The sequence below is a fragment of the Paramormyrops kingsleyae genome, chromosome 8 (genome assembly GCF_048594095.1).
Source record: "Paramormyrops kingsleyae isolate MSU_618 chromosome 8, PKINGS_0.4, whole genome shotgun sequence".
Classification (NCBI taxonomy): Eukaryota; Metazoa; Chordata; class Actinopteri; order Osteoglossiformes; family Mormyridae; genus Paramormyrops; species Paramormyrops kingsleyae.
Window position 1 is genome coordinate 12,852,043 of NC_132804.1, and position 23,470 is coordinate 12,875,512.

General features: G+C 45.6%; 1 protein-coding gene across 4 annotated transcripts in view; it reads left to right on the forward strand.

Moving 5' to 3' along the window:
• The window catches only part of iqsec1b (IQ motif and Sec7 domain ArfGEF 1b), a 173,710-nt gene that overhangs the window by 46,265 nt on the left and 103,975 nt on the right, over positions 1 to 23,470 (forward strand). For 2 of the 4 annotated variants that reach the window (XM_023837490.2, XM_023837497.2), the window contains exons 2-3: positions 3,457 to 3,486; positions 21,891 to 21,998. In XM_023837490.2, coding sequence (XP_023693258.2) covers positions 3,457 to 3,486; positions 21,891 to 21,998 — 138 coding nt within the window. The remainder of the gene's footprint in view (positions 1 to 3,456; positions 3,487 to 21,890; positions 21,999 to 23,470) is intronic. The other 2 variants (XM_023837492.2, XM_023837491.2) reach the window with 2 other exon arrangements.

Genomic DNA, 23,470 nt, shown 5'->3' on the forward strand with positions numbered 1-23,470 from the left:
TCAGACATGCCGACAGATGCATTGCCTTTGGTTTATACGCGTTCCTGCCAGGGATATCCCGAGCCCATATCAGAGATCCGAATTGTTTTCCCTGCTGTACTGAAGCTGAAACCCAAAACCGAGGTTTGTATCAAACCTTGAATCTTGTGTACCACAAACCTAGAATGTTGTGTACCATTACATTAATTTATAGACCCTGCTTTAGGCTATAGAAGAAGTGGGGTAAACATGGCCATGGACTTAAGGAGGGCATTCAGCCTGAAAATCCCCCAGTCTGGACTTGAACGCACACATCTGGAGGTGTGCCAGTGTAGCAGATGTGAAACGGCAGAGACAGGAACCAGGCATGGAGGGGTCAATGAGGCCTTATTATCAGCCACACGCGGTCAGTAGCCGTCTGTCCCGCTCCAGCAGCAGCATCCACCGGCCTTCTCACAGAGATATGCTAAACCCATAATGCCTATGACATGTACGCCACAGCATGCATACCGCATAGAAATAAAATGTATATATATATTTAAACAAAAAAGTCAAACAATACACAATGTGCTCACCGACAAACGAAAAGCTATAATAAGAGCTGCACCATAATTGTATGCTTTTAACTTAGGTATTACTGCGATTTTGCACCTTTACACAGAAAAAGCGGCAAAAACGCGATTACAAATCGCACAGAAATAACAAATATTTGAAATTATTAACCGTTCTGAACCAGTGAAAATGTCGGCTGGCTCAGTTACCTGCACCACAAAAGCAGAACGGGGGCCTATCAGCACGAACACGCGGTCAGTAGCCGTCTGTCCTGCTGCCTGCATGGAATACATGGAAAGTTATGAATGGCATGAAATACATGCGATTTTGCACCAAAACATAGTTACGATTAATGAAACATACATATAAAACGACTGTACAGCGTTATGCATTCATGCACATCATTAATTAAGCAAGTTTAAGCCTTACCAATACACAAATGTGGGAGAGTTAACTACAGACTGCTTACTGCAACAGCATCCGGCGTGCTTCTGACGAGCCGCAGAGACACGTGGCGAGGTGCGTACGGCAGGCATTGCGCTAAATGAAGCCCTACCTGCAGCCTGAAGCTAAGGAACTTTCAGTACAAAAATAGACCTCACATTCACTTATATGTACAGTTGCAATTCACAATATATATTCACGTTATATATATATATTTTATTTTTTTTCTAGCTATATAAAAAGAGTTTTTAGATATATAAAAGAGTAAAGGCTAAGTCAAGTTTACCTAGGGCTTGACTTTTTTTGTTTTTGAAGGGTGATTGACATCGGGACTAAAATATTCGGGCCTCCTCTTAAAATACTATTTGTATAAAAACATAAAAAGACAAAATATTTCCACTACTACACCTGCACATGGCAGAATGATCCTTTCACAGGATATCATTATCCTGTTTTGTGTAACTGGTCCTATGAAACCTGTCTTACAGTGAGTTATTTTTCCATAGCCATTATATTTGCATTGAAATGGGAACCTTTATATTTTTTTGCATACTTTAGATGGTGGTGTGGGGAGTCTCTGAGGTCCCTCAAAAGATTTTTTTAAACACCCAGCAAATGTCCAGTGAGAGAGATATAACTGAACTCTAGGACTTTGATAGCTTTTCAGAAGCCTAGCAATTATCCCGTTCAAGCAGGACTTGGCTGTAGTGGGAATTCAGCTGTCTGGGCCGCGCTCATTAGCACACCGTTAGGAGTGTAGGGTCACACGTACCAGCAGAGCGCGCAGACTTGGCCATCCCAGTCTTCAGAGAACTGGAGTAAAAGTTGTGGGAACTCCTCTTAAGTTTGTGCCTGTGGTGAAGGAAAGGGAAGCAGTGAAGTATAGAAGATAGGGTCATTCTTGAAAAGTGCTGCATATGGGATTTCACATAAGAGTGCGTCAACCAAATTAGATTAAGCCCAACAGAAGTGTCTGCCTGACAACATAGTAGATTTATTTGAAAATGCCAACAAACACAGCTGGTCTGCCTTCCTTTTAAATGCCATCTAATTAGCTACCTAAATACTGCTGAACTTAATGAATCTGAATTGTTGTTCATTTTCCCTGGGTTTGTCAGGTGCCCCGGCTATGTATTTAGGTGATGTTTTCCAAGTGCACGGCCTGTTAGAACCGTGTCTGCAGCTGTCCTTAAAGTATACATATGACCTTGAATTGTTCAAAGGTTTCTTTTTGGGAGGGGGGAGGGGGAAAGAAGAACTCCATTATTTTGGTCAGAAATGCCTTTAATTTTCTATAACTCTGTTTCGGAATGCACAGGGTTGGCTCGTGCTATAGCTCGGCTGTTTGTAATTTCTTAGTTGGCATGTTAAGATCTATTTAAGTTGAACTTTGCTAAGTCCAAAGATACCTTTTAATTTAATGTCAGAATAACAGAATAAAGATAAATTTAAATGTCTTAGAAATCCATTTGAAATGTAAAGGCCTTTTCTATACTGAGAGTCCAGGGTTCTGCTCTTCCTAGGCATTGGAAAGTAAGTTTTTCCTCCTTCTGGAAAAATTAGGCTGTTTTTATTTTAGTTTGTTCCGTCAGTCTAGTGTGAAGCATGAGGCATCAGCTTGCTTGTGAATGTAGCTGAAACTTTTTCTTTTTTATTAATGTTTAATAATGGTATTACTGTTTTTTTCCTTTACCAAGAACAGAGAAGGATTTCACATCTTAGACTGAGCCATTCATTCATTGGTTTATTTGTTTGTTTGTTCGGAATTAGGCATTTGGTGTTATGGGGCTGGTTGTTGTTGTCGTTGTTGTTAAGTGGGAACTCTTTGTTCACTGAAAAGCAGGGGTCCTGCGACAGAATGCCATCCTAGGGCAGACCTAATGAATTATGAATGTGTCCTCACAGAGACTAGCCTGAGGAATATGTGGGTGCGTGGGGATCACGGCTCTCCATCAACCCTGTACTTTGCTGCATCAAAAGCGAATCATGTCTGACTGAATGGCTTTCTGTGGATGGCCAGTGTCATGGAGGTGGTTTCCCTTAAAAGCAAGCGGCGTCCCCATAGATTCGCTCTGTTTTACTTTCTGTCCCTCATCAGGATTTTATGTTGCCTAATGAATTATTTTTCTTTCGTCTTTCTCACTGAAAACTCAAAATGTTCTAAAACAAGGCCTTGTGTGACTGTTGACACCGATATGCTCTGTTTATTGCATCATGATGATGAGTTTAATATTAAGTAAAGGGAACAGCTGTCAAATTTGCACATATTCTCACATCTTGCACTCAATTCATGCTGCTGATGTAACTCAGAAACTCCGGCTTAGATTAGCGCTTTATAATTATTTGAATGCACTATTGACCAGTAAATGACCATTACTGATTGGGTATTATTTTGATAACATGAGTTACCTTCTGTTTGAACCATATGCTGCTGTATTTTTGATTAATCTCCTCCTCTCTTGCTCTCTGTCTTCTTCACAGATTTGAATGTGAAAGTTCTCGAAGTGTCAGGTATGTATTGAGCATATTATCCCTGTAGTGCAGTCTTTCTCAACCCAGTCCTCAGCGAACTCCAGCCAGTCCACGTTTTTGCTCCCTCCCAGCTCCCAGCGCACCTGTACCAGCTATTCGGTGTTCCTGATTGGCTGGGAGCTGGGAGGGAGCAAAAGCGTGGACTGGCTGGGGTTCGCTGAGGACTGGGTTGAGAAACACTGCTGTAGTGGGACACCCATCGGGTGCCCGGAATTAGAGCGGTCATGGCGGGGAAAGTAACACAGGTGGGGATCCAGTGTTTACTAGAAATAGGCGATCAGGTTTCAATTCAGTCCAAGGTTGGTATCGTCAGTACCGATCCTGATATTCACTGCTTGCCCAACCCTGATGATAAACATTACTGACCGGCGGGTAGATGGTCCCATTTCCTCAGTGAGAGGGACCCCTCCTTCTTCTCCCCCCTTATAGCACTGTAGTGCATGTCTAGAATGTTCGGGGGTAGGGGGGTGGGGGGTGGTTGGGCTGACAACTGAAATAGCCCAGGGGCCTTGGACCGTGTTAGTGTGCCTTTGTCTATAATTCTATAAACATTTCAATTACTAGGGAGAAAAATCAATATTTTAACATTAGAACTGATCTCAAATTGAAGTATTCAGATCGAAAGAATCAATGTTTCAGTATTGATCCACACATCCCTAGTGTTTACATCTCTTAATTAATGGAATTCATACGTTTCTTAATGATTCCGTGTTTTTGCCCACATCGTGTTAATTGTGGCAGTGAGTTGGTGACGGTTCGTGCTGAAGGGCTCAATGACCCTCTCACGTCACTTAAATCAGTAGTTTTGGAACATTTTGTTTCCCAAATAATTGCATTAACACTGGAGAGAGAGTCGTTGATAAGACTATCTGCCAGCTGTGTTATACTGAATATGTTGCTGGAAAGACATCCAACGTGCTAACTCATTTAGGACGAGATCATCCAAGTGTGCGTATGACCGTATTAAGGCAGAATCAGCCTTTGTAAGTTAGTCTTGCTGGCATTTAAGGCTATAGGGGTGTTTAATGCTACAGATATGCAACCATTCTCAGCAGTAGCCAACATGGGATTTACTTTATTATGATTATTATGATGCAGACAGATGGTTGAAATTTTATTTATTTTATGTATTTATTTTTAGTGCACAAATGAGCATCTTAGGTTTTGTTATTCAGACATGCCGACAGACGCATCAGCTTCTTTGGTTTACAGCTATTCCTGATTGTGTTTGCAGTTTTAATAATAAACAATTTCATACAGATTCTTTTTCCCAGCTGTACCAAAGATTGCACCGAACTGTGAACATAAAACTGAGGTTTGTACTGCACCGTGAATTTTGTGTTCCGTTACTCCTCTAATGATGATTAATCTTACTTTAAAGAGCCTTTATTGAGCAATTGTTTGAAGTTGTGTCAAGGGTTGTTGCCTTGCACATGAAGCTACAGTATGTGTTTGTGGTCGTCCGATACAGGATGTCAGGAAACGCATACAGATGTTAGTGGTATTACACAGCAAAATCCTGCAGACAACCGTATTCCTGTCCATAGTTCGCCCAAACTTCTCAATTTAAATTGAAACGGTGCTGGAAAAGTCTCTGCACATGCTCATTCATTAGAGCACCATTCCAAACTCACACATGTCAGTAACTTAACAAAATGTGTGTGGAACTGGGCAAATATATTAACAGTAATAAATGTGACCAACACAATTGCGGTAACCTACCTTTAAACTGATATTTAAAAATCGATTTTTAACTTCTGCGGTGATCTAGAAATTGCTACCTTGAAGAATCGTAATTTGTCACTGAATTGACTCCCCCCCCCGCCCCCGCCCCTAATGGTTAGCCTTAGCTTTTATTTTATAATGACTTGTGGAACTTGGTTTTAACGCTGGGCTGAGTGCATCACAGGGCCATCGCTGCAGAATTGCCGGAACATATAGGGGGTATCACGGAACCCCCACGCTGTAACCAGCACGGTGGTTAAGAATGGGCAAGTAAAGTAATTAAATGTGCAGCATCTGACCACGGGTCATTCTTCAACATCGAAAGAAAAGCCAACGAAAACCATTAGAGTGAATTAAAATTTCCATTCCTTTTCAGGATTTAAAATGTTATTTGCATTGACTTATACGTAAAGCAACTTTTAGACTGTACTGCAGCCTAAAATATATAGTGTGTCTGTAAGGTTTCAACAGCCTCCAGTTCTAGGAACAAGGCATCCATAATGCAAAGGAGAATCAGTTTATTACGCCTTATTATTTCCTTAATTTACTGCTGGTTATGGGTTGTGTTTTGTTCTCTCTCATCGTTGGTAATTGTTTTAATGCCCTAGTAAAAGGTGAGCACTGATGTCACATACATCTAAGACAGGGATCTTAAGGCTTTCCAGCTGTATAGTGCAGTGAGGAAATTAGACTCCTTAACACTGCAATGCTGAACAAACACTAATGCACTAATGTGTATTGATGTCATGGAATGGTCAGATCGGGAAACTAGGCTCATTGTGTGTGTGTGTGTTATGTATGAATTACATTGTGGGGACCCCACAATGTCATAAAAACCTGTTATTCTGACATTGTGGGGGGCACTCTTTTGGTCCCCACAAGGGGAAACTACAGGCAAAAAACTAAAAATGCCTTGTATTTTTGTATAAGACTAGTGTAAAAGTCTTGTATTTTGTTTGGTTACTTATGGTTAAGGTTAGGTCTGGGTAGTTGAGATCATCATGTTGTGATTAGAGGTTTCCCCTTAGAAATGAATGGAAAGTCCCCATAAAGATATAATTACAAAACTAATGTTTATATACATGCTTTCTCTGAAAATGGCCTTTTGGAGATACCCCCATAAGGTAAACTCTATTATTTAGTTCATTATTTAGTGGAGAAAAAGAACTGCTCAAAAACTTTTATATCCATTATAGTTCATTACCATGAGTACTAATAAAAGTTATAGATTCTCACCAGTGTTCACTTTATGCTGCACTTTAGGGGAAGGAAAGAGGTTGGCTGTTTAATTGAGAAAAACACTTTCTCAGTTGTAGAAAGATTCCTGGAGAGTTAAAGCTGAATTTGTGGAGGCGCTTAAAGTGTTCCATGTAAGGTTGTGGTGGGGAGGAGAGGGAACGTTCCTATGTAGAGCGATACGGCCTTGCTTATTGGATTCCAGGCAGAGGGGGACAGAACGGACACCTGGACTTTTAGAAGGTGTCGGAAGCCCCCGGAACTGTTTGGAATGCAGTTATTTTGAGGGGGAGGAATATGAGTTTGCAGCAGTGTAAAGACAGCTGGCTAGCAGGCAGTCAGTGACAAGCATGACTGAAAAGCTGAAACCTGAGTGCTATTTGATTAGATGCAATTGAAGCAAATTGCCGAGATTCCATTTGTTCTGCTTCATCGAAATAAGAAAAGTAGTATCTTGTTTTTTTCAAAGTTCTCAGGATCATTGATGCTAAATTGAATACAACGATTGATTACACTACAATCGATAAAACAAAAATGTGGAACTCGACAGCAAATGGATTAAGCCTGCAGTCTCAAACCCATAGTGGTGTTTTATCTGTTACAAAATAGCTGTTTTAGGTTAAAGGACAGTCAACGTGCATACATACATTTCATATAATAACCAAGTTCCACAAGTATTTCTGATTTTATTCTATCTGTTTTGCTCACCTATTGAAGTCATCCCTATCTTGTCACCTTTGTATTAAATATCAGGGTGACCAATCAGCCACTGCTATTCTGTTTCCTATTAATGTTGGTTGTTACAGTAAATGTCCACCACAGTAAAAAGATGCTTTGTAGTGACTTCATTTTGTTGGAATTCTCCATTAGTTAATGTACAGATCGTGGGCTTTCAATGTGGGCCAATCAAACCATTTCCTGTAAAGCTGTCCTTGGTTTGCCGGTCATCCGTTCCCTTTCTGCTCCTCATAGTCACACATTCCCTACTTGAGGACAAGCTGGCCCTCATATGCATAGAGGGCTCGCGCAGATGAGCAGCATAAGACTAACACTCGTCCTTAAAGGAAGTCATTGCCACTCGCGTCAGACGGGGCTGCGATCGCTCCGCCGGTGAGAGCGTTTCCGGGGGAACACCGAGATATCATTCATACACAAGCTTGACGGTGCGTTTTATGGATATTCCTCTGGATATGAAATGTTCCATAGCGTATGCTTTTATAACTGCTTATCGGGCGCTTCTGTCCTCCCCCCGTATTTCACCGGTGACACATACAGGCATTAACCCTCTCCCAGGCAGTCTGATGTGCCGTCCTCTTTGGTCGTCGCTCGGCACGGGGTGCCGCTGCACTGTGCGCTGAAAGCAAGCCCATCGCTCTTTTGCACTTGAATAAAATGTATTGCAGTTTTTGCAACATGAAATTTTAATGAAATAACGTCCAGGAGCTGGAGAAGCATAGTGCTGTGTTATGTCTTCCCACAAGCCTGTTCCTCACCTGATACCCACCTTGATTTGTAGATAGTTTTCGGTGTGTTTAAGTGAGTTAAGGAATAGTAATGTTAATACATTTATTAATTAATAGAAATGATTGATTATGTATTGTTTCTGCCTGCACTCTTTTTTATTATAAGTACTTTGTTCTCAATGAGGAACCCTGACACTGGAGAATATGGGGCGAGTGAGAGTGTCCCCTCATGGACTCCATGGAGCACTCGTCAGAAAGGCTCTACAGCTGCTGGACCTGCATGTTACCCCCAGACGCTTCCTCTCTGCTCAGGAGGCCAATCATTCACTGGTTGCCCTCAGCTAACCCAATGATCTGGCAGTTATGGGGGTGAAAGGTCCGATTTGCCTCATTGTTGAATGTTTTTTTTTTTCTCTGCATGGGTGTCGATGTAAGGTCGGGGTTAAACTATAGCCGCTTGTCTTGTAGAAAGCGTCTCCCCAATGTCAGACTTCCTGTTTTGTTGCAGCCCGTGTCAAGCATACTTCACTACAATGGAATCTTCTCTGAACTATAGAACATAAGTACATCATGAAGTTGGAGGGCTGACAGAGTGCTTTAGTAACATATACCATCCAGACGTGTCCCTTTAACCTGTCTCTCCCCTGGACCCTGCAGCCAGTTCATTGTAACGATGGTGTTATGTTTCCCAAGTGTGTGTCGAAATATAAGTGCAGTGGTACCTCAGAACTAGAACTAAATCCGTTCAGAACTCCGGATCGAATCCTAAAAAGTTTGAGTTCTGATCGAATTTTCCCTATAAGAAATAATGGGAAACCAATTCATTGGTTCCCGGCCCCCAGAAATTAAACCTAAATATGTTTTGTTTTTTTTAGCATTTAAACACAAAATGAACCAGATAAAACAAGAACAGCATATACTGTACTAAACACATCTAAGCACATTTATCAAAACAATAATTTGTAAAGTAAGAAAATAAATGTATCCAAACAATGTGTAAGGTTAAAAAAAGACAATGTGCCCTGCCCTGATCGTCTGCTCCTTCTGTGTGCCACGCCCCCTCGTTAACCCTGTGTGGAATCCCCGTGTGATCAGCTGTTTCTGGTTGTTGTCATTATTTTGCGTGACTCATTTCCCCATGCGTACAAGTTATCATAGGTCGGCGTTCACGGTTTGACTTCTGAGATTCAGATTGAGTTCTAGGTCTTTTTTTTTCGAACTGGTTGGTTCGACTTTTAAGAAATTCGAGTTCTAATGAGTTTGAGAACTGAGGTACCACTGTACTTTCCCATACAAATGGGAGATTGTCTGATTCTGTAGACTTACAATACAGCCGTGTGAGCTAATGGACAGGGAATTTGAGGGGGCCGGACATATAATATTAAAGGTGGGGGTGATGGTGGCGGGGGTTCATATAGCTTAGCACTTTGCAGTGGACATTGATCAGAAAGGTGGAGCAGTGACATAGTGGCAGAGAAAAAAAAAACACTTTGAAAAAACAGTTAAGTGTTGACTGTGGAAGACATACAACTACCACACCGGCATACTTTCCTATTTTTTTTCACTAAATAATGCACCAACTACTACATGTCAGTAGGCAGCCTCCCCCCCATGCCTGTTATGGAAACTCTACAGAATCAAGCAATGTCTAAGTACTTATATTTACACATACACTTGTGAAATATACAGCTATTGTTATAGCGTCCCCTGGGAATGACAGAACACTCTCCTTGAACTTTACTACATGGCCGTCTCTCAGATTCTGATGATACGTGTGATCCTGCACCATGATTTTAGGACATCTCCAGGTTCTCTGGGGATGGTTGCATGTATAAGCAGCAGTGCCAGACCGTGTGGATGCCTCCGTGCCCCTATTGCGTTCTGGCCCCTCCTGACGCAGCCCCCTCCCCCCAATGCATGTGAGCTCTGACATATGATCTGCCGTTTATCCAGGCCCATCTCCATCGCGCTAAATCATAGAGAGCCTTGCTCTTTGTAGTACCATTCACCCTGTGGCCGGCTCTCAGTGGCATTAATAATTCATAGACACTGAACTTACTACTTAATGCTATAAATATCCACCCCTTCTAGATTTCAATACTTTGAAAGAAGGAAGACAGTATGACATGCCGAGGGCCTCAAGCGGATTTCAAGCCGTCTGTAAATTTCCCGCAGCCCCCGTTTCGCAGTTTCTGACTGCATTTACTGTAGGATGTTGTGCAAATTATAGGACTGTCGGTGTCATTCCTGAATCTGAAGTTTTCAAGGATGCATTAAAGCCACATACAGTTTACACTCAGTAATAATGCGGAAATCTGTTTGCCTGTGACGTGAATGAATTTGTTTTACTGCTAGTGCTGTTTCAAAGAGTGAAATGGTTATGGGGATTTTCATTACAAGTAACGGGGTCTCCTTTATTCTCATACCCCTCTAACCTCTTTGATTAGTGTTTGTAATATGGTGTGTGAGAAAGCCTGCATGAAGTCAATTATCCTTAATATCTTTATCATCTAATTATGTTTATTTGGTTCACTATCCATTTAATCAAAGAAATCTAATTTTTTTAAATGGTCATCAATAATAGTGTGAGTAGACCTGTGAAAGTGAGTCTGAGCTGTTTCATGGTAAATGTCAGATGTCGTTTATCACCTGATATTGCAGTCACTCAGTGCAGCTGGCCACCATTTGCCTGCTGACAGTCTTTTTGCCCATTTAAGTCCAGATGGGTGTTACTTGAAAATTATTTGTTCACTGTTATGGTTCGCATTTGTTTTTTTTTTAGGTATTCAGTTCAGAAATTAGGTTATCCACAGACAAATGTAGATGGCTATATCTAAATGAGGCGGGTGTCTGTGAGTGAGTGAGGTGGGTGTCTGTGAGTGAAGCGGGTGTCTGTGAGTGAAGCGGGTGGCTGTGAGTGAGGCGGGTGTCTGTGAGTGAAGCGGGTGGCTGTGAGTGAGTGAGGCGGGTGGCTGTGAGTGAGGCGGGTGGCTGTGAGTGAGGCGGGTGGCTGTGAGTGAGTGAGGTGGGTGGCTGTGAGTGAGTGAGGCGGGTGTCTGTGAGTGAAGCGGGTGTCTGTGAGTGAAGCGGGTGTCTGTGAGTGAAGCGGGTGGCTGTGAGTGAGTGAGGCGGGTGGCTGTGAGTGAAGCGGGTGGCTGTGAGTGAGGCGGGTGGCTGTGAGCGAGTGAGGCGGGTGGCTGTGAGTGAAGCGGGTGGCTGTGAGTGAGGCGGGTGGCTGTGAGTGAGTGAGGTGGGTGGCTGTGAGTGAGGCGGGTGGCTGTGAGTGAGTGAGGTGGGTGGCTGTGAGTGAAGTGGGTGGCTGTGAGTGAGGCGGATGTCTGTGAGTGAAGCGGGTGTCTGTGAGTGAAGCGGGTGTCTGTGAGTGAAGCGGGTGGCTGTGAGTGAGTGAGGCGGGTGGCTGTGAGTGAGTGAGGTGGGTGGCTGTGAGTGAAGCGGGTGGCTGTGAGTGAAGCGGGAGGCTGTGAGTGAGGCAGATGTCTGTGAGTGAAGCGGGTGTCTGTGAGTGAAGCGGGTGGCTGAGTGAAGCGGGTGGCTGTGTATGAGAGTGAGCCGGGTTACTGTGTATGAGAGTGAAACAGGTGTCTGGCTGTTTGTGAGAGTGATGTGAGTAACTGGCTGTGTGTGACAGTGATGAGAGTGGCTGTGTATGAGAGTGAGGTGGATGTCTGGCTGTGTGTGAGAGTGATGTGAGTAACTGGCTGTGTGTGACAGTGATGAGAGTGGCTGTGTATAAGAGTGAGATATGAGTCATTGGCTGTATGTTAGAGTGATGTTAGTGGCTATGCATGAGAGCAAGGTGGGTGGCTGGCTGTTACAATGAGGTGGATGGTAGTGTATGAGAGTGAGGCAGATGGTTGGCTGACTGTGAGAGTGAGGCAGGTGGCTGTGTGTGAGAGTGAGGCGGTTGACTGTGTGAGAGTGAGACGGGTGTCTGTGTGTGAGAGTGAGACGGGTGGCTGTGTGTGAGTGAGGGTTGGATGTGTATGAGAGTGAGGCGGTTGACTGTGTGAGAGTGAGGCGGGTGACTGTGTGTGAGAGTGAGACGGGTGGCTGTGTGTGAGAGTGAGGCGGGTGGCTGTGTGTGAGAGTGAGGCGGGTGGCTGTGTGTGAGAGTGAAGTTGATGGCTGTGTTTAAGAGTGACTCAGAATCGAAAGGTCACAATATTGAACCTTATTTTATGTTTTGATACAAAACTCTGGGTCTCCTAAAATCAGTTTAGCTCAGTCAGTAAAGGTCATTAAGACTTACAATAAAAACTGCTTGTGAATTATATTGTTTGAAAACGAGACCTGCCTTATGCAATACATCAACATTTAGCTTAAATAGTAATTTCAGTCCATTTCCAGAGGCCATGAGACCAATTTAAATACAGGTCATCTTGACTCATTTTCGAGGCCGTAAGGGTCAAAGCAGAAAATTGCAGCCTGAGAATGGGATGTGACAGGAGTGCAGGGCAGCTTCTTCATGATGTGAGTTCTAGTTACTCTTTTAATTAAACCATGATTAAAATCCAGAGTAGTGCATTTGTAAACCATTGCAAGTATGTAATTTATATTTTTTAAGGTGAAATGTTCTCAGCTAGTATAGCTATATAGGTTTAAATTCTTAGAGTGCCAAATAGTATTTCCTTAAAATGCTCTTGCGACGTAGTTAATCTTGTCAACCAGTAATAGTAACTACATTTTTAAGGATGGATTTCTTTGTTTTGATGCAGTTGTGACTTATACTCTGAAATTGACCTGCACAAACATTCCTTATGGAATACATAGTTACTCTTAGACAGGATTTTCTATAAAATTTTCTTGGTTCTTTAATACAGTTCTATATTTGACAATGTCACGTTGTGAGAAACAAAGGACTCAAAAAAAACCAAAAACAAAGTGTAGGCATCAGGAGAATGAAAGGGGCTTTATTAACAAAACAGGAGTGGGGGATCCAACAGGACCCTGAGGGGTCAAAAAGGGGAGCAGGAGGACTGACGTTAATAAACAGGCTGGGGAACACAGGAGTGGGAAGCATGTATATACTGTACGGGATTAACAAGGGACTGATACGATGCAGGTGTTGATGTTTACCAGATTAGGATCAGAAATTACGAACAAGGCACAATCGGGAAGAAAGCAAGAGGGTTCAGGAGGGACCAGCAGCGACACCAGCTGGTCATATCGGGGGATGGACAGGACAGGTTGTGACATGCCCAAAAGCATGCTGTCCAGGTGTGGGTGACACCAAGACGAGACAGGGCACGGCTGGACTGACAGAATGTATGCCACATACCCCAGACAGGGTCAGGAACTGGTCAGAAGGCACAGAGACCAAACCACAATGGCACAGAGAAAACGGACACAAGACGCAGGACCAGACCAGTAACATGGGTAAAACTGACCACAAAACAGACACCAGGCAAGACTCAAGAGGCACAGCGCAGGACAGGACACAAAGCTGGACTAGGGGCAGGGAAAAGGCAGGTAGTACCAGGTACCAGAATGGTTGCAGGAGGGGCAACCACCATGATACTTTCCAGGACATGATGAACAAATAAAGGGGCAACAGAGAGAGGGGTGGCGTCTTAAGAGAGAGCCGCAGGGGACAGAGACCAGGGGAAAACAGAGGCCAGACAGGGTAACGGGGCAGGCAGGCAGGCAGGCAGGCACCAAGACACAACCAGAGGAAGCTGGGAATGTCCGGGAAGGCTTCCGGGCTCTGGGGAGCTCAGCGGCGATCCTGTGACGTGGACCCGACCACTGGCGAGGTGGGACCTGTACAGACCGCAGGACTGAAAGGCGTTGGAGGGCCGGTGGGGCCAGAGGGAGCAGAGGAGACTGCAGGGCAGGAGCAGGAGTGCGCCACTGGGTCCCGCCTGGGCAGTCATCATTGCGTGAGTGGGGTTCTGGGCAGTTGACATGGATGGTGTGCCCCTGTTTCACCCTTTGGGAGACAGAGACCTGACCAGCCCCTCTCTTGAGCCCCAGCTGATATCAGTGGCCGAGGACAGGATTGGCCCAAGCCTTGGGCTGAGGAAGGGGCCCATGGAGCGGGACTCAGGGCAAGGCTGAGAGGGTCCCACTCTAAGTCTTTCAGAAGTGTAGCTTCCAGATCAATCCCCTCTGGCCTGGTGACGGCCAAGGAGTCGGATGTCAGGGTGGCAGCGGCTTGCAGGAAAGGAGGTGACTGCCGGGGCACATGGAGGCGGAGCAGGGCACAGCCGGGGCACATGGAGGCGGTGCAGGGCACAGCCGGGGCACATGGAGGCGAGCAGGGCACAGCCGGGGCACTTGGAGGCGAGCAGGGCACAGCCGGGGCACATGGAGGCGGTGCAGGGCACAGCCGGGGCACATGGAGGCGAGCAGGGCACAGCCGGGGCACATGGAGGCGGTGCAGGGCACAGCCGGGGCACATGGAGGCGAGCAGGGCACAGCCGGGGCACTTGGAGGCGAGCAGGGCACAGCCGGGGCACATGGAGGCGGTGCAGGGCACAGCCGGGGCACATGGAGGCGAGCAGGGCACAGCCGGGGCACATGGAGGCGGAGCAGGGCACAGCCGGGGCACATGGAGGCGGTGCAGGGCACAGCCGGGGCACTTGGAGGCGGAGCGGCCCTCTGTTGGCCAGGTGCTGGGAGCACAAGCGTGGAAGCTCTCTCTGGGCTGGAAGCTTGGAGCGTGGGCCCCCTCTGGGTCAGCGACGCAGGACCTGGACTGTGAGGCCCCTCTTGGGCTGGGCTCTGGAGGCTTGGGAGAAGTGGGTGTGGCCCCTCCCGGGCCGGACTCTGAAGGATTAGGCGGTGTGAACCCCTGTAGGCCGGACTCTGGAAGAACTGACATTAGCAGCAGGCTCTTCTGAGCCAGGCTCAGGAGGTGCAGCCGAGGCAAAGATGTACTCCAGAGATGCACCGGAGGTGAAGACGGACTCTGAAGGCAGGGCAGCAGCCTCTCCTGGGCCGGGCTCTAGAGGCACCTGGTCAGGTGAGGCAGTAGCCATGGGCACAGCCCACTCCCTCCGCTTCTTCCAGAGTGGGGAGCTGCAGCGAGTTGCGAAGAGCCGGCTGGCTGAGCTGTGACAAGTTTACGAACAAGACACTGCTGGTACCAGCACCGACCCCTGCTGGCCATTCCAGGGAATGGACTGGATGGATCATGACAGCCATATCTTTTTAAAAAGTTTTGCAGCGACCAAAATTGCCGGAGTGTCACATTTAGAGAGACTCTCAGGAGCATATGAAAGGTCTGTGTAGTGCTTGTGATGACCGAGATGAGACAAGTCAGCAAGGCGATGAATTCACATGGAAATGATAACCTCACAAATGTTGTTTGTTGCATGTTTTATGTACGGGGTCTGGGAGATGACAGGACTGCCAAAGTCATGATAAAAAGTGACATGTTGGGGATATCCTTATCGATCATAAGCTCAGAAAAGCGTCCTGTTGTGAATTTTATAGTTCTCAAACTGAAGGAATTTGTCTGCATATTAAAATGTGAAACGTTAGTGAGTTTATCAAAACAATTGTCAATGCTGAATAATTTAAGTATGGAACAACAAAGTGTGAGAGAGACTGTTGTGCCTGGATTTCTGTTTTCATGCGAAGATTATCACATTTTAGATTATCATAATTTCAAACGAGAAACTTTTCATGAATTATGCATCCAAAACTGCCCACACTTTTTAAAAAATTGTGTGATCAATTGGGAATTTTTTATATATATATATATAAAATGTGTGTGTGTGTTTCTAGTAAATAGATGGCATGCTTAAGTACTTCAAATCTCCATTCACCAGCTGAATATAAATTATATAAATAATAATATGCATATAAATTGTATAATGGATATAATGAAACTTATGAGGAAACTGCAAATCTCCTTGCATGTTGGGAAAAAATGTTCACCCCATTAAATAGTAATTATGCTCCCTCATTTTACTGGATAAACAAATATAATACCCTCTGCCTGATTCTGTGGCATGTGGTGTTTGACGCTGGCAGAAAAATAAAGATCCCCAGTTGTTCTGTTATCTGTCCATGAGCATGTAGCACATATCTAAGAAGCGTCATTCCTGAACCTTGAATCTTAAAGTGTCCCTGAACACAGGAAGACAGCCATCCATTCATCCATCCATGCGTCGGTCTTGTCCAAGAGTTATGGGGGGTCTGGAGCCTGCAGCGGAAAGCGTTGAGCACCACCCTGTTTGGGTACAGCCCCAGCGGGACACCAGTCCCTCATTCACACCGAGTCACATCCCCTTTAGGTATTTAAGAGATGTCAGCTCACTTGATGTGTTTGGGACAGGGGAGTTCACTGGAAAACCCATTACAAAAAACTCTGTGATGGGGTGAAAAATGCAGACTCCACGCACAGAGCAGGGACACAGTCTGAACCCACTGCCCTGGGGGTTTTGTGAGGTTGTGGTTGAAAGACTCTGAACCAGCATTCAGATGAGAAAAACAAGCCAACCGATTTCATTCAGGAAACCACACTTTTTAAAGCACATGTCTCATGTGTTTGTTTTGCTTTGTGTGTTTGTTTTGTTTAATTTGTTCCGCATTGCTCCTGTGGAACGAGAGGTACAGTACTGTGCAAAATTCTTAGGCAGTCTAAGAAAATGATGTTTAAATGATTTTCACGTTAGTGTAAAAGTATGATATTGTCTGTCAAAGAGTGTCAGCTTAGCTCTCCTGAAGTCACCCCAGTGTTTGCAGCAACCATCCGATACAGTCATGTATTTGACTTGACCTCTAGCCGACCTTATATGGCTAATCAATCTCATTGACTTTTTCAAACTAAATTGAACTAATTCATTAAGCCAGCTGGTGGTGAAATTTAACAAATTTATGGAATGGCTTACGTGCCCTTGATGAGAGGCTTGGTGTTGACATGTTCTTCTAGCTATCCAACAAGATATCTAACTTCAGAGAAGAGAAGAAATTCCTTTGTTTTTTGTGTTACTCTTAAATGTCTAATTAGCTTTAAATATTTCATTTGATTGCGTAAGACTTTCACACAGTATTGTATATGGTAAGGTAGGTACAGTATATGGTAAGATAGGTACAGTATGTGGTAAAGTAGGTACAGTATATGGTAAGGTAGGTATAGTATATGGTAAGGTAGGTATAGTATGTGGTAAGGTAGGTACAGTATATGGTAAGGTAGGTACAGTATATGGTGAGGTAGGTACAGTATATGGTGAGGTAGGTACAGTATATGGTAAGGTAGGTACAGTATGTGGTAAGGTAGGTATAGTATGTGGTAAGGTAGGTACAGTATATGGTAAGGTAGGTATAGTATGTGGTAAGGTAGGTACAGTATATGGTAAGGTAGGTACAGTATATGGTGAGGTAGGTACAGTATATGGTGAGGTAGGTACAGTATGTGGTAAGGTAGGTATAGTATGTGGTAAGGTAGGTATAGTATGTGGTAAGGTAGGTACAGTATATGGTGAGGTAGGTACAGTATGTGGTAAGGTAGGTATAGTATATGGTAAGGTAGGTACAGTATATGGTAAGGTAGGTACAGTATATGGTGAGGTAGGTACAGTATATGGTAAGCATGTCTGCCTTGGCCGGCCTGCGGTTTATGGATAGCTGACCAGGGGTGTCAGACCTCCGAGTCGCCCTGCCGTCTACTTCAAGATGTGAAACGCTCTGAGGTTTAATCAGAGGGAGAAATGTGGCCTTTACCCCGGCGCCGACCCTGTTAGTACTAAACTTCCTTTTTGTTTTTCTTCCCTGGGTCGCCGTTCCTGTTCTTGGATCAAAGGACTCTGAGTGTTTACATTTCACTCAAATCGATATCAGTAGACCGAGCTTGGCTTGCACGACTAATGGCTGCTTACCTCAGGGTCGTGACCTTCGTTTGGCCGTAAGGTTAATTACCGCCAGTCATAATAAATCGAATGGGTGCTACAACAGCCAGTGTTGTCCTTCTATCTTAATGAACATTTATAGTCTCGGAATCTGTGTGTGTGTGTGTGTGTGTGTGTGTGTGTGTGTGTGTGTGTGTGTGTGTGTGTCGCGCCTTGCGAGATAAACCCTGGATTGATGTTTGTTGGTTATGGGTGTATGTTAGATGGCGGGGGGGAGGGGGGGGGGGATGCTGAGGGGCGATTAGTTGGCACTGCAGCCATCTTTGGTAGGGGTACGAGCACTATGCATGCACTGCTGCCAAGTACAATTAGTCTTTTAATACCTCTAATCTGGGTGTTGCGTCACGCTCTTGTGAACCTCCAGAGACACTCGAGGTCGCAGCGCGAGAGTGCCCAGTCATCACGGTTACGTAACTGTGAACCTGCTCTCCCGCGATAGCAAGAGAAATCTCTGCCGGATTTAACCCTGCAGTGTGCCTGATTACCGGCTCAAACTGAGGGTCACCGAAGAGCCGCGCCGGCCGCCCCCCCCCCACCCCGTGCGCTTATCGCCTTCTCTGGCGTGGCGTCTGTCAGCGTCGGCTTATTCCCACCCCCCCCCCCCCCCCCCCGTCACAGCCGCTCGCTGTTAGCGTTAATAGCTAACATTTCAGGGATAGGCCTTGAAGGTTGACTTTCACAGACGTCCTTTTATTTGCTATGCGTATCAAAAATTTATAACAGCGAGAATGAATAAAATTTGAATAATTTACGTTTCGAGGTGCTTAATGCCCTCTCACCACGGGACAAAGGGACCGGGGTGGGCCAGGGGGGTGAGTGGGTAAGATTAGCATTTGTAAATTAATAATTGAGCAGGGAGAAATGGCAGTGTGCGGGTTAGCCCTCCATTCAGTCACCTTTCCATATCAGGTGATATAAAATGGAAATATTCCATCTGTTTGGATTAAATCCTGTTACGACAGACTCCAGTTAATTGAAAGATTGTTATTGTTACCAAACCCATTTTTTGACCGGACTAAAACGTGCAGCTCGGCTTGGGAGGTTCTGCAGCTGGGAAATGGTTCTGTGTCTGATCTGCTCTGCTCGTCAGTGGACACATTAACTATTTACAAGGCACTTTGGTCTTGTTTACTTCTGGCATGCCTGTAACACTTTTTTTCTGATAGAGGAAAATGTGGGTGATTGTGCTTATATATTATATATATATATATATATCTGTTTGTCACCAATTACTAAAAACAGAGTACACCAGATGAGAACGTGGAATGAGAAAGCTGTTATACAAAGGGAGGGAAATAGCAGTGGGATATAACCTCACATCTGCTTCTCAGTGAGACAGGAAAACGTGGTTTTTACAGCAGCTGTTAAAGATGGACAGTAGCCTGCCTGGTGGAGAATGTAACTGAAGCCAGAAACCAGAGAGAGTCACAGTGCTGCTGATTGGTACAGGAAACCATGACAAAACAGAGGTTCAAAAATGCTACGTGGCAGGGCCTGCGGTCGACTGCTGTGGTGCCTGTTTAGCTGCCCGCTGTGATGCCTGTTTAGCTGCCCGCTGTGATGCCTGTTTGGCTGCCCGCTGTGATGCCTGTTCTTTTGTTTAAAGGCCCTCCCTGCTCTCAGGGTAACTTTGCTAGCTGTGGCATTCTGCCTGAGACCAACGCTCCGACCACTTTGGGATCCCGCTGCCGCCTTCACGCTATTCCGGCTTTCACCCCCCTGGGTCACACGTCCGCTGCAGAAAACAAGCCGCTTTTCCCTGATGTTTTCCGGCTTCCTCCCAACACCGCAGCCCGCAGGCTCTCTGACAGGCCAGCATTTGCTTTCTCTTCCCAACAGGAAGCTTGATTCAAATCTCCAGACACACGACCCAGTGGTCCTACCTATCAAAACAGTGGGCAGTTACTTTACATAAACCCAAAATGGGATCCCAAGTAATCACAGCAACAGGATGTACTGTATGACCTGTAGAGAATTTTTGTTTTTTGATAGTTTTAAGGAATGTAAGCACCAAGAATATCACCATTAGGGGGCAGCGTGTGGCTCAGTGGGCTAAGCCTGTGTCCCTGTAATCACAAGGTCGCCGGTTCAAACCCAGCCTCAGCACGTCTGCGGGTCCTTGAGCAAGGCCCTTAACCCCCAGCTCCCTGGGTGCCCCAACAGGTGGCTGCCCTTCACAGACAGCTTACTCTACCAAGAGCAAGTTGAGGGAGGTGTAAAGACAATTTCCCCAAGGGGATCATTAATGTATCAATTAATTATTATTATATTTTACCCCCAGATAAGAAGCCAGTTCAACTGTTGGCACAGCAGAACTCATATCTGGTGTTAAAACGCTGTGTTGTGTTTGTTAGCTCCTTGCGATGAAGACATTCAGCATTTATGTCAGTGTGTGAGGATTGTCAGTCTGAATAGACTCAGTAGCTCTTCAAAAGGATAATTATTCTAATTGTTCATACACAAAGCTGTTGCATTACAGAGTTGCTTCCATACCAGTTGAATTTGACACAGAATACCTTACATAATGCATCAAACATAAAAAATTTCATTTTTATTTACTTCTTGAAGAGGGGGGGGGGACTGGTGCCTCATCAGAGCACAAGGCTGGGGGCCACCCTGGACAGGAAGCTTCTCCATCAAACTCACAATCACACATTTGCACATCGTTGGCAACTGAGAGATACCACCAGGCAGACTGGAACAGCAAAATCTTTAAAAGCAGCAGTAAAAGAAATCAAGCTGAATTAAATAAATAAATCAGATATATATGTATATATATGTCTGTCCATCCATCCATCCATCCATCCATTTTGCACTGCTTATTCGGGGTCGGGTCGTGGGGGCAGCAGTCTTAGCAGGGATGGTCAAACCTCCCTCTCACCAGCCACCTCCTCTAGGTCCACTGGGGGAATAACAAGGCGTTTCCCCGGGCAGCCGAGAGAGAAAATCTCTCCAGTGTGTGCTGGGTCTGCCCCAGGATCTCCCCCCGGTTGGACACGCCTGAAACACCTCCCCAGGGGGCCGTCCAGGGGGCATCCCAGATAGATGCCTGGACTATGCTCTACTTTGAGTCCCTCCCCAATGTCCGAACCCCTCACCCATGTCTCTAAGGCTGAGCCATCCACTCTGCGGAGGAAACTCATTTCAGCCGCTTGTATCCGCCCATGGGGCCTGGCCAGGCAAAACCCAAAGGGGTAACATGGGTTTGCCCCCCCGTGGGCCCACCACCTGCAGGGGGAGCCGTGGGGATCGTCGGCAACCAAAACTGACCCTATGTACATGTACATTAGTCACACACACACATATATATTACACGGGAGGCAGGACGATTGCACCTGATCGGGAGCCCCATGTGACCCGTGACCTCTTTCCACTCTCGTTTGTTTATGCAGTGCCCTGATTGGCTAATGAACATCAGCTGACCGAGGTCCCCCTATATTAAACCTGCCCAACTGTCATCATCGATTCTCAGTTGATTCGGCACTCACCTGGGCTTCATCCTGTCCTTGTTAGCGGCCTTCTTACAGCAGTCCCCTGATCCGCCTCGCCCTGGCTGGCGCTCAGCCCATCCTGCGTCTCGTTGCCGTGGGTCCTCTCCATTGTCGCCCGACTTCCCCCTGCGCCCTGCCACTCTGCAGAGGAGTGACAGTAACCACGCTTTTTAGGCAGGTTTGGCAAGCGGACGCATGCATCATGAAGGCCCTTTCCCGAAAATGCGGCCCGCTGAGATGGCCACGCAGCCCCGAAGGTTTCGACACTTGTTTACCCTGTAATTTTTATCAGCAGTTCCCGCCTTTTCGTCAGCGGGGGCCAGCGGCAGCTCATTATGTATAATTGAATAACGAGGAGGACAGAAAGTAATTTGTCTGAGCACCCGAGCGTATTGCTTTATCGTGCTAATTAGCGTAGCGCGCCTGAAATAGATGCCTGTTCCCCGGCGCGTGCCACATCGAGCCTCCCATCTGCGCGGGGGCCACTCGCCGGGATCGCGGCCTCGCAGCCGCTCACCGCGTCTGTGCCGCGCTGCAGCTGAATGTCTCTCTCTCTCCCTCTCTCTCCTTCTCTCTCCCTCTGTCTGAAGGCGACACGCTTCTTTGCCGGTCGGGGTCACAGGCTGCCCAGACGACCTCATTTCCCCACTGTGCGGAAGAAGTTACCCCTGTCGAAAGTGGAGGTCGGCGTCTTTTGGGTAAATGCGCCAGGTTTTCACCACTTATTTTTCTTTGTGCTGTTTCTGATGTTGTTGATGTCTGCCAAGGCTCCTGGGTTCGTAGACTTTTGAGGTTGGCCACAGATTTTCTTGTTTCTCCACAACATGACTTGTTTTGAAATGTTTAAGTCCTCTGCACAGCGGGCAACCTTTTTATTTAAGTTAGATCATGTTAAGGATGTTGAGTCGACATTGACTTTCGGTGCTTCTCACTGTGCTGAGGTTCCCCTTCAAGGTAGGTGCCTTACAGTACATGTGACGCCTGTAACTGATACTGTAATGTTCTCTTGCTCGGTTCCCACTTACTGGCCTCCATGTATTTCAGCCTGGGTCCAGTCCCCCATGCCAGTGGTCCAGAGATTTCCTCACGGCAATTACGCTACTTTGGCTGCTTTGGTTGTTTTCGCAGGGGAAATGAGACCCAGAAGTGTGTGGGGTCTGTAACCGTGAACTTGCTGCATGGGAGGTTTTAACAAAGACTGATTCCTTTCTGTATCCCATCAGGTTCTAGCTGCCTACTACAGTAAATGTTCACATTATTGTATATATTCATACATTGGATATTTACATATTTTTATAAAGCCTTGACATATATAGGAATATATAGGACATGAATAGGAGCCCAACTTATTTTAGGACTGAATTTTTTTAATCTGTAATTCATGTTTAGTTTTGGTTTAAATATCAGAAACCATGTGTTACGGCTGTGATATCCAGTCAACATTACTTAACACAGCAAAGATTTTAAAACGTGCAGGTGATTGGTGTATTTGTTTTTAAATGTATGTATATATAGTTGTAAAAAAGAAAATGGTGGTACAACTCTGGCTTTTATATTGAAGCTACTTAGGTAGCTAATAAATGCGCAGTAAAATAATGTCGTATTTTGTCTGCAAGTGCTGTCCTTGTGATGCCTGACAGGAGAGATTAGGTGTTCTGTGATAGCCGGGCTTGTGTTTGTCAGCGTCTCGTTATACGAAAATGTGCGCACTCTTCGGTGTGACTGCGACTGTCAGTCAGGAGACGCTAACGAACGCGCCGCTGCTCCAGAGTCAAAACACAGTCATAAAAGCGAGACTTTAAAGGCCGACATGGATAACTGTGCTGCGACGGCTGCTGTGTGCGCAGTCACTCTGCGAGACAGCCCCGCCTGCTGCTAATTATGCAGTCACGCTGATTTCCAGATCAATACCTGTAATAAGCAGGAGCTGTTCGGGAAGCGGCGGGTTTTCAGATGAGTCCTAATTGAGCGCGTGGTGGTCGCAGTAGTGACTGCGCCCTGGATGCTGTTATCCGAATGCATCCTCAGCGTATAGTGGCACAGCCTGATATGCTAATTAAGTCTTTAATGTTTCATTTTTTCCCCCTGAAAATGAAAGCAGTGTCTATTTCAGGGACATACATAAAAAGGAAGCCTTTCACCTGCGCCCGATTCAGTGAAATCTATTAAG